This window comes from Leuresthes tenuis, unplaced genomic scaffold (assembly GCF_036924035.1).
Source record: "Leuresthes tenuis unplaced genomic scaffold, fLeuTen1.0.hap1 SCAF_17, whole genome shotgun sequence".
In the NCBI taxonomy this organism is placed as follows: Eukaryota; Metazoa; Chordata; class Actinopteri; order Atheriniformes; family Atherinopsidae; genus Leuresthes; species Leuresthes tenuis.
This window is the reverse complement of record NW_027325371.1, coordinates 18263816-18275900: the sequence shown is the minus strand read 5'-3', so window position 1 is coordinate 18275900 and position 12085 is coordinate 18263816. Positions and strand designations below refer to the sequence as shown.

The following is a 12085-nucleotide window of genomic DNA, read 5'->3' as shown; positions in this document are numbered from 1 at the left end:
TACAAGACATAAATTTTTTCACTTCCACATGTGAAACCTGAGATTTTTTTTTTTTGTGACCTTTCTCGAAGTGTGTGTGTGTGTGTGTGTATGTAACTGAGTATAAATAAACCCAGGTTAGAGTACTCTAGTGCTCTTCTTTTTTGTCATTGGCCAGTTGTCTGAGAGTCCTTCCAGCTCGAATTCACTTAATCTCGCAACATTTCCATCACACTGCCCAGGTGATTTCACAGGCTGAGTTATTTATGGTGAGTAAAACGATCATTCAGGATGGATGAGAAGAGCTCCAAGCATTGGATGAATTTAGATATTAAACATTTTCCAATGGTGTCGCTGAAATTCCAAACAATGTTTTTTGTTTCTGTGGAATCTGAAGTGCATCCCCCCTGAGAAGAGGCTGATGTGGAGACAGAAGAGCTGAAGGAGGACAAAGGCGCAGACTGTGTGTGGTGAGGTTCTGTCCTGTTAACATGCTCACATGGTTCCATTCATTTTGAATAATCAGAAAATGTCTGAAAAACTGGGGTTGTTGCGATGTGCTCAATTGTGATCAATGATAATCGTTAAAAGATCAAAGTGTTGGTACTACAGTGATAATATACATATAATAATACTGCAATTTGCAGATTCACTGCTTTGTTGTTCCTTGCCTGTTCTTTCAGTCTAATTTCACCTCTTGTCAAGATTTCAACAGATGCCGTGATAATATTGCTATTAGGAATTCAGTTTTTTTTTTGGTCCCAGTAGTGAAAATCTGAAATCATTACAACCGCAGTTCAAACATGAACCCACGCCCTGAGTTATGTTTGAGGTTTCAGAAAGAGCTCAGTGTCTTCTGTAGCTTATGTTGGGTTGTCCACTGATACATTTTAATAATGTGATATTCTATCTCATTTGGTTTTATTTAATTTTTTTAGAATTTTTATTCGCAGGACAGTAAAAGAAAATAAACCCAGTGAACAAGAGGAAAAGGTTTTCACAAAAAAAAAAGAAAAAAGAAAAAGGTCTTGTTCGTTATAATTTAGAGATCGTTTACTACGCTTTTGGGTTTTCCTCCCTGTCATTACAGCTGTTGATGTGATTATTTTAGCTGATATTGTGAATGAACTGAGTCCTTTTCCCCATAATTTTCGGATCCATTCCAAACAATGGAGCACAAGAGGCCATAGCTGGTCAGATCATTCTCAGATGAATGTGTTTTTTTTGTTTGTTCAGCCACTTAAAAGCAACCTAACTCGAGAGATAAACAAGTATTGTATCTACACACATTTTGAATTGTATCTTTAGGCACTAGCAGTTGCAAGCAGCCTGTCATGAGCACATATAAATTTGTTCCAATTTCTTTAGTTGCATCAACAACATATGCCAACGATAACTCAGTTTGACAAACATAAATAGTGTTCATGCAGCAACAAGGTGCTTCCCAGAGTGCTACCAGCTGAAAGGCATAAACATCTTGTGCTGTGTCACTAGAAAATTTGAGCAAATTGGACAAGTGGAGGAGAAAGGTACAGGTGGCTGGAAAGCCTTAAAAACTATCTATAGCAAATGAATAGTGTTTGAAATTGATATCCTTCAGAAATAGGGGGGAAAAAACCCATCAAAGACCTGACACATGACCCAAAAGATGTGTCTGACCCTTCAGTCGATCCATCGACTGTTCACTTCACTGAAGCCTCATTAGAAATGGTCTTCATGGAAGGGTGGCTGTCAAGAAGCCATTCTTATGAATGGGAAAAAGGGAGAAAAAGCTGAGGTATGCCATCTTGACAGAGAAAGGAACAAAAGGCAGATGTGAGGTGTGGCTCGAGACTTTTGCACACTATTATACGTATTTTACAGTGTCTATGTACATATAAATACATGTCTCTGTATTCATTTATCAGAAAAAAAGTTCTGAAGAATGTTACAGTAACAGAGGGTGACGATTAGAGTAAAATGAGGCAGTTTTTTGTTTTCTTTTTGATGGCACTATGCTAGTGTTGGACTCCGTACCAAGAATAACAGATAAATAAAAGAAAGAAAAGAGAAGGACAAGATGGTGACCATTAAAAAAAAATGAGAAGCTTGATGGAGAGATAGAGACTGTGGGAGGTGGAGGGAAAGGAGCAACAAGAAAACGAGTTGCTTTATTGGAGTCACTGCTTTCTCATTACGGAAAAACCCTTGTTTTTGCAGTCCACCCAAGCCTTCCTCCCACTGAGTGTCTGTCCACCTTACCAGCTGGCCAGATCTTGGAGAAATTTCCGCCGTGAGGTAAGCCAATTATATTCTTAAAAGAGAAAAAGTGAATAACATAAGAAAGAGATGATTGTTTCATTGATAATGATGAATACACAATGCACTAACTGATGAGTATATAAACTTTATCATGCTATTCTGTAGCTTTCTGTACCATAATACTTGATGCTATATATTTTGCTTTCAGAATGATATCAAACATGTCTATTACTGCGGTCACAGTGTTGATCTTTTACGGGAGAAACGAGACCACTTGACACTTCTTTGAAACTTCATACTGACATGTTGAACAGCAGAGTGACTTTCCAGCAACAGTTTGTAATGAGAACATTTCTCAATGAGACAGTTTCTTTAGTTGAATTTCTATTAGTATAAAATGGAAGCTCATACTGACCGACTTTACTGTTTTTTCTGGACAGAATCAACGCTGTTTAGGTTTTGTATTCCCGAGGTGAAACAAAAAGACTAGACTCTTATCTAAAAACCTCAGCAACAGTAATCATCTGCACAGGAAGACACTCTGGATGAACTGACTTAAAAATAAATTAATTTTAATTAATTAGTTAATTCATTTTGCCTGGCTTGATAAATTGAAATGGGCTGATTTGAATTTTAAAAAATTATCCTTATGCAAGTTCCCTGCAGTGTGACAATGAAGTTTGCATAATGTGATACACGGTAGTAGCAACAATCACAGTTGAGCTATTGAAATCACAAGACCAGTGTCCTTGTAGAGCCCAAACCCGTCAGACAGACTCCAGAATTTGGATAGACCACAGACAGCCAGCATTGTGTGAATGATTTGAACTGATGGGGCCAAATCAGAAGAAATCTAATTTCCATGTCATGTTTCCTTGACAACAAGCAACAAAAAAATGCCAAGCTTAAGCTCTGAAAGGGGACTAACTGCTTTCACGTGTGAGCAGATGGGTCTAGTTATCAGCCATTACGCAGGTCCGCATATTGCTCAGTCCAGGGGGTATTGTCTCTAACAGAAGTAAAATCTGGATGCATTCCGTTCATGTTCGTCACTTTAACACACAAAGAGACCTGTGTTGCACTCAGCATCCCCCTAACCATTAATCAGTTAATTTACTTACCGGCCCGACTCATGTGAGATAGGTTGGACGTCATGTGAAGGAAACGTATGTCATACTTTCTATAATATATTTCATTGTGCCAGTTTGTGTGTACGTGTGTGTTTTCACGTGTATCTGAGGTCTGAAAAGCAGCCAGTTTGTGAATAAAACTGGGTGCTTTTTATGGATCAAGACAGCAGTTCAGTGCTGTGCTCGTGACTCTGGGGATGTAGAAACGTTGGTATTTTACACTGAATATGGCTATTCTATGTTGTCCTGCTCACAGTGAAAATTCAGTCATAATAATTTCTGTATATAACAACTATCGATGTTCAGCTAATGTTATCTACAAGATCTTAATAGGGTGCTTGGTGGCTTGTGTGCAGTAACTAATACTTTCTAAATGTCACCGAACAAAAAGCACAGCTTAAGTTGGTCAGCCGGTTGTTGGTGTTTTACAAATGATATGTCATAAACCAAATGTAATGTCATAAAAGGTGGCAAAACTGTAAAGAACCCACCCCACACAAACAAAAAGGAAGTCTAAAGGGTCCTGTTGTTTGGAAGGACTTTACAATCAATGATAGGTAAATAAATACATATCTTTAAAAACATTATTGTGAACAATAATATTGAGAAAAGTATATTTATAATTAATAACCTTTATTTATTTCAGAGGGCTTTTAATTTTTTATGTCACATGAATTTCCTGGCGCTTTTTAAACTTTAATTTCTAACATTCAAATGAGGAGGTGCAGTTATGTGACTAAGTCAGACATTACAGCAGCACCATTCCATGGACAAGATACTTGATCCCAGATGTTTATATACCTTGTCATTGATGTTCGAGAGAATGTGTGACAAGATTATGTCCTTAATATGACTAATAAAGATAAAGCTTTTTTAAGTAGGTAAATGTATCTTGTTAAAAAGTCAACATGACATGTCTATTCTGCTCATCTCTACTACCCTGTTTCCTTATGACTGACTGGTTATCTTACACCAATTCATAGAGTGTTGGAGATCATGTGGGGTTATGTACCTTGCTCATGGACCCTTTTGACTGGTGCTCCTGCTTCACTTATCTTATGTACTTTAAATATAAGATTCTCATGACATATGAGCAGTTCAGAAATCTTTATGTCATAAAGCATTCTTGATCTAAGATGATACGTCAAGGGTTATGTAAGCACGGCTTTCTTCCAGATCGCAATTTTGCCTGCCAATGTAAATAAGAATGACCAAAAAAAGGTAAATGACCCTAATCATGTAAAACAGTAGCGAGACATCAGTCTTAATGGTCCACTCCATCAAAAGTCTCTTAATTATCCCATAAAGTATCTGGCATCAGCACTGATTATATGTCTTGTTTCTACTTCTCTCTTTTAAGCCCCCTACATTTTAACAGAATGAAACTTCTCGACTACCCTGTCCCGGAGTTGGATGTGACCTTACAAGAAGTGAGCCGTGTTCTGCAGCTCACTCTAAGCCCCGACCTTTACCCTGAGTTTAAAAGTACGCTGGAACAGCAGAGGGATGTCCTTGAAGCAGCCCAGCAGAAATTTTCAACCATTGCTGCAGGCCAAGAGAATTGGGTGGCACGGCAGTTCAAGAGGGGTTTGCTGTCTTGTACTGACCCTCTACCCACCTCTACAGCCCTCCCAGATGTTCTTCTTCCATCTAAAGCGAAGGAGTGTACCCAGCTGGGAAGGGCAGCAGCTTTACTCTGGGCAGCAGCAAAGCTGTACAGTGAGCCCCACTTATTGGAGGGCGATGTCCCAATGGAACACACACAACAGTCTGAAGTATTTGCAGCCAGTCGCATTCCTGGCAGGACTCAAGATGAAATTAAGGTGAGATTACTGACAGAACATAATGGGTAAAAAAGTTGTAATGAGATTTACACTTTTTGGAAAAAGGTTTGACTATAACAAGGCTGAATCCTAAATTTGTGTCCTTATAGCATACTGTCCTATCACATTCACACAAGCATTTTTAGCATTTTCTAACTGGTAGTTTTCTCATTTGTAGGTCTACCCAGATAGCCTTCATGCAATCATCACTTGCATTGGTGGAGTGTTCCCCATTGACATACTGTGGCGTCCTAGCACTGGTGGACCTGTTTCTGCGCGGTCATTTATGGACATCTACAACCAGCTAGCGCAGGTGATGGAGCAGCCCAAGAGTGGGAAACAGAATGATCCCTCTGTCATTTGCAGCCTTTCTGCCCTGGAGCGCAAATCCTGGGCTGCCATCAGAGAGGAGATCCTCCAGCAAGGAGGAGAAGCAGTGACATCACTGGGGCTGATGGAGAGCGCTGTGCTTACACTCTGTCTGGAAGACTACAATGCTCCCTCTGAATTGGCTGACATCCTCAATGCAGTGAGGCTGGGGGGAGGAGGAGACAATCCATGTATGAGATACTATGACAAGGTATGTTTGAACTGACTTCAAAGTTTAAATTGAATTACAATTTTTTTTTTCAAACAAAAATAGCACATGATTTCCACAGGTTTAATGTGCATTAAATAGGGTATGTGTTCCTGATTAAAATCAAGCAAAACTCTCATTACCGTATATTTCATATAAAAGTTTAGGCAGATGTTTTCACCCAGTATGTGGAACAAAGTGGAACAAAGACACATTCTGATTATTTCAGAAGGAAATGTGTTTCCCTCATTGTACAAATCTGTCCATTAGATTTTCAATAACAGGAAGACCTTCAGTTAATTTTCAAGAGCTGTATTGTGGACTAGCTTGTCAAACGAGAATAAAGGGTCACCATATCTGTCAGTGAGAACATCCGTGTGCAAAGCTAAATTTGTCCTGACAAAAGGTGTTAGCAGGTAGAATTGTGTGAATTTATACAAGGGTTTGAACTTAGCAAAAAGTTCACAATGATTGCTGATTTTCTGAGTGGTACCTGTGACTGAGAAGCAAAAACAGTTTTTGTCCTTCTAATTTTTGTTTGCAGGTGATGAACCTGGTGGTGTTCAAAGACAGCACAGCTGGGATGGTGTTTGAGCACAGTGCTGTGGATGGGATGGTGGCTGCTCTTGTGACTGAACGTGTGTACCATCTATCTGAAACAGTTGACCTGAACCTTGTCTATAATGACACTAAGCCTATCACAATAAACAATGTTAATTCTGTTTGCCCAAGTGCCCTAATATTCCCCTTACAAGGAATAAGTATGCCCAAACAAAGCCCTGAATTGAAATTAAGTCATCCAGTTCTCACTTTTGATGTGCCCTCCTATCCTGATGTCTTTTCTACTCTCAGAGGGCAGAGGGGCGTGTATGATGCTTGGATCAACTTCTCTTTGCAGCTCTCCTTGAGGCAGACTCTTGGGGAATCTGCTGCCAATCACATGCTTGTCACACCTACCCATATGCGGCACTACAAACATGGCCGTTGTGATCCTACATACTCGGTCACGATGCATTCTCGTAAGTTAGTAAGTGTCTTGGCATCCCGTATTTGTCCGGATAACACAATCCAGTGCACCCCTGACCTTCTACAGCTGTTCCATGTTGCATTTCTGGAGCATAAGAACCTAATCAGAAACACCAAAAGTGGCCATGGTGTTGGTCCCCACCTGGCTGCCCTACGTCGATCTTTACCATGTGACAATCCAATGAAGAAGTTCCTTGACCCTTTTGGATGTCCATCAGTTTACCTTACAGGTTCAGATCTGATGGAAGGTGTGGAGTGTGGAGTAGGAAATGTTTATGCCCAAGACCAGCTAGCTGTGACCTACCTTGGGAAAAGAGACAAGGTACGCATAATGCTCAATGGAAAAGGCAGCTTTGCTCTAGTACTTGACAAACTTAAAGAGAACTTCAGGATGAACTTGAAGTTGGTGATGCTCCTAGCTCTTAGATATGCCATTGCAAGCCAAATGGGAGCTCTGGATTGTCTATTCCAGCAGGGTCAGGCAGAAGAGAAGATTCACTCCCTAGGAAATCCAGACAAAAGCAAAAGCACCATTGACACTACCTCTGGCAAGAGCTCAGACTACATGTTAGTAATTCATGGTGGTGCTGGGGAGGAAATGTTGCTGAATAGCAAAGTAACAGAGATGATTGAGTTTGCTCTGCAAACAGCATTGACTCTAGGGTCCCAAATTCTTCAACAAGGTGGCAGTAGTCTGGATGCAGTTCAGAGATCAGTGGAAGCTTTGGAGGATTGCTTCCTGTTCAACGCAGGTAAAGGCTCAGTATTTAACAAAGATGGTAAAAATGAAATGGAAGCAACAATAATTGATGGTAGTGCAAAAAAGGCTGGATCTGTTGCCTGTGTGAAAACTGTAAAGAACCCAATAAGGGCGGCCAGATGCGTAATGGACAAGAGCTCACATTCACTGATCGTGGGAGAGGGAGCTGAAGAGCTTCTGCAAGGGTTGGAGGAGAAACAGAAGCCTGTTGGTGCAGAATACTTCTACACCGATATACGCCAGAAAGAGTTAATTGAAAAACTCAGTGGGGGAAAAATCTCAAAAAACAATCATCCTCAGACAGTTGGGGCTGTAGCTTTGGATCGTTGGAATACACTGGCTGCTGCATCCTCCACAGGTGGGTTGGTTGGAAAGCTAAAAGGGCGAGTTGGGGATACAGCAGTGGTAGGGGCAGGAACATATGCTGATGACAAGTTAGCTATTACCTGCTCTGGAGATGGAGATGTTTTTCTGAGGCACTCTGTAGCACAGAAAGTAGCCAGTCTTTACCACAACAAAGGTTACAGCCTGAGGCAGGCCTGCAGGGAAGTGATTGCAGAACATTTAAGTGGTACCTGTGCAGGAATCATTGCTGTCGACACTAAAGGGGATGTTGTTATTGAGACAAATGCTAGTGTGATGTTTGTGGCCTCAATGACTGGTGGTATTTCACGAGTAGAGGTTCTCAGGCCCATGAAAAGTTTCTCTAATGTGATCTGGGAAACAGATGAACTGGTTGCCTACCTGAATCCCAACCCCTGGACGCCTGGGTCAACCATTCTGACAAGAAAAACTCTGAGTGGGGCAAGCAGCATCTTTCAGTTGGCCACACCCGACTTCATTGCTATGCTACAAGGAGCTAAAGCAGTATCAAACTTTCTATGTGAGCGATTGGGAGTGCAGCGCTGTGCCTTGGTTTTCAATCCAGCCCCAGATCAACCAGCACAAATCAGACTACTCCCACTTCATGGCTTAGAGCCAAAGTGGGAACCCCACCTTGCTGGTGAGGAGGAATTCCATGGCTATAATATTGGCTACTGCACCTCAAAGAGTGGCCCATGCTGGGATGATGACACATTGACCCAGGTTCAAACCAAGATCAGAAATGCACTACCAACACCGAATGCACCTTTTTGCTTTGACTGTTTTGGTGACCCTTCCAATGATAACCTCTTCTGTCGTATTGTACGTGGAGAGCAGCAACAATGGAGAGTGTGGGAAGACAGTGAGCATGTTGCCTTCCTGACACCTTATCCAAATAGACCTGGAGTAACTGTTGTTGTGCCTCGCAAACCACTGTCAAGTGACATCTTCAAACTGGATGAACCTGACTACATAGCACTGATCCTAGCCACTTACAAAGTTGCCCGACTTCTGGAAGAGGGATTGAAAGCTCAAGGTGTTGCACTGATCTTTGAGGGATTTGAGATTGATCACGCTCATGCCAAACTGATCCCTCTCGTACCTTCACCAGATGGCACTAAAGCTGTTGAGCTGAAGTCAGAATACTTCCACAGTTACCCTGGATTTGTGTCATCGCTGGATGGTCCACTTGCTGACTCTGAAACTCTCAAAAACATCCACTCAAAAATTACCCAATGCAAACCTCCTCGTTCATGGGAGGACCCTCAGTTTCACTCCATACTTGCCATCAAGAGTCAGTGGTATCGTAATCTGTTCCAGATCCAAAACACTCTATTCCACAGCACAGTGGAATATTTCCACAGTTGTTGCCAGTACTCTTATGCGCTGACCCCTCTCACCACAGACACCATTTCCTCACCAATGGGCCTGGGATCTGACTCAGAGCCGGTGTCTGTTGACCTGTTGGGACAAGATGTCTACCTGGCGGACTCTATGCAATTTGTACTTGAATACTTCCTTCGCTTTCAGGAGAACCTGCCGGGGACCTATTACATATCTCCCAGCTTTAGAGGTGAAGATCCAGATGCCACACACTTGAACCAGTTCTACCATGTGGAGTGTGAATTGCTGGGTGACATGGACGATGCAATTTCCATTGCAGAGGGATACTTGGTTCACCTCACAAAGTCCATGTTGAAAAAACACCCAGACATAATCCTGAGCACTGCTGGGGCCCTTACACATGCCATAAAGATGCTGAACAAACTGGAGGCGAAAACTCCTCTTCCAAGAATTCCCCTTGACCAGGCCATTCCCATGATGCCTTCCCCTGATTGCTTAGAGTGGGTACAAGATGGCCAGCCCCATTTTGGCAGAAAGCTAACTCGCAAAGGAGAGCGGGTGTTGATAGAAAAGTATGGCGGTGCTGTTTGGCTGACAGAGATGGACCACCTAGGAGTCCCCTTCTACCAGGCATATGTAGAGGGGACTGGGCGGTGCAAAGCCAAAGCTGCTGACCTTTTGCTGGGGTTGGGTGAGACTGTGGGACTTGGTGAACGCCATTCCACCCCTGAGATGGTACAAGAGGCCCTCAGGCACCATGCAGTGCCAGAGGAGTCCTACAAGTGGTACATTAACATGCGTCAAGTAAAACCACTTCTCACCAGTGGATGGGGCATGGGGACAGAGCGTTATTTGTGTTGGCTCCTCCAACATGATGATGTCAGAGATCTACATATCATACCTAGGATGAAAGGAATGAAGTACATGCCCTGAAGTCCACAACCAGTTGTCAGGCCATTAGACGTGACATATTTGTAACAACTGGGCCAAAGAAGAGTATACAGTATGAATTCTGACCTTGCAAATGTGTTAGTGATGCCCAAAATAAATTGGATCAGGATTAGGGTTTCTAATGATATTTACAGATGCACATCTAGCCAGAGGAAACTATATGTCTGTTGAAGCCTGTTTAAGTTTTTTAAAACTGCAGATGTCATTTTGTAAAGCAGATATATTGTTACACCAAGAGTCAGTTTTCTTTCTTTGCAGAAAAGTTAGGTTATCAATGCAATCGCAGAGCGAAAATGCATGAAAAGTGCAAGTGGAACCTATATATTGATGAATTTATTCACTTAAAACTGCCAAAGCTGAAATAATTCCTTTAAAGATATGACATGTAGTAATGTGTAACACAATGAAATGTTCAATAAAAAACAAAAGAAACTTTTAAAACATAGTTATAGCTGTTTTAAAAAATATTGTGATCAACTAGGCAAGTAAATTTGTTTTATTTCTCTTCAATGTTCTTATTATATTTGCATCTTAGTTTTTGTCCCATTGTCTTTCTTTATATGCAATTGTTGTTAAAGTTACATAAATCTTGTACCAATGCTGTTTTAATTAAGTGATAATGATTTTTTGATAACTATCATGTATTAAAGAATATTAATCATACATTTGGATTGACTGCTGACTATGCTATTTGTGCATGTTCCTAGGATATTTCGGAGAAAAGAGGTCTGTTTGAGCACAATAAAGAGATTTAATCCACCAGCTTTCAAATCCATTTAAAGATGATGTTTTAAGATAAATAAATGTTTCTGATGCAATGAAATGATGGCCATTTTGGTGTTTTTATAAGAACTGCAATTGCTTTGCAGAAATTTCCAATGATGGCATGAGAACTGTGTGTGCAAGAATGATCAATATTAGAGAAAATTCTTAAAATTAAATTAATTTTAAATAAAATTGAAATAAACTTAAAAATAAACTAAAAAAGTTGTGTGTACTCTTTGTATTTATGATAGATATCCAGAGTAACAAAGACCAATACATGCTGATTCAAAAATAATTCTCTGCTCACACACAACATATGTGAGTCTGGGACAGAACATTGGGGTTTTCCTATCAATACATTATCTAACTAACTTGACCAGCTAAGTTAGATAATATGACTATTACCTCTTATTTGGGATAGATACAATAGATTGTATTTTATAATAGATTGAGAGATGTAATAGAAGTTTATTAAAACTTAGGCAATTGTTGAAAACATGTCACATCAAGCTGTAGCAACTTTTTACTTCAGACAAATAAGGTAATACCATTTCACAGTGCCATACCATGAATTTACCTTACCTAGCTTCTAGTTTCACAGACAAGTAAGTGAGACATAAAACTGATGTTTAATTCATCATATAATCATATAAATTTGTTCATTACTTGCTAGTGACATCTTTAGGAATCTCTTTGGCCAAATAAGAATTTACTGTTGAAGAAACTTGGCATTGGTATGAATTATTTGGACCTTAACTGTAAATTGGATTGGATTTGATTTTATTATGACAACATTAAATTGAACTCCAATTTGCTTGAATTGGATTAAATCAGGGTATCATGCATTCTCTGCATTTTCAATTGCCAATCAAAAATAAAATAATGAAAAATTGACTGATTATTTTGTTTTTCATTATAACACCAAAAATAAAAAAAAATGCCGGCTCAAATAAATATTAAAATCAGATTCTGTCCTGGTGCCCGTTTTTTCCATTTAATTTTTTTGATCTTATCCTAAAATCGAATTATGAAAAAACAGGCATTTTTTTTCGTTTTTGGTGTTATAATGAAATTAAAAAAACAAAATAACCAGTCAATTTTTCATTATTTGATTTTTGATTGGCAA

General features: G+C 40.1%; 1 protein-coding gene across 2 annotated transcripts; it reads left to right on the top strand.

Moving 5' to 3' along the window:
• Positions 1–1531: 1531 nt before the first annotated feature.
• Positions 1532–10970, top strand: LOC140273497 (uncharacterized). 2 transcript variants are annotated; one of them, XM_072369098.1, is made up of 6 exons: positions 1532–1799; positions 2179–2256; positions 4711–5173; positions 5352–5753; positions 6295–10395; positions 10431–10970. In XM_072369098.1, the coding sequence occupies exons 3-5, from the start codon at positions 4730–4732 to the stop codon at positions 10174–10176; spliced, it is 4728 nt and encodes a 1575-aa protein (XP_072225199.1). In that variant the 5' UTR covers positions 1532–1799; positions 2179–2256; positions 4711–4729; the 3' UTR covers positions 10177–10395; positions 10431–10970. The 2 variants fall into 2 exon arrangements, with proteins under 2 accessions (XP_072225199.1, XP_072225198.1); XM_072369097.1 differs by having other exon boundaries at positions 1532–2256.
• Positions 10971–12085: the final 1115 nt, after the last annotated feature.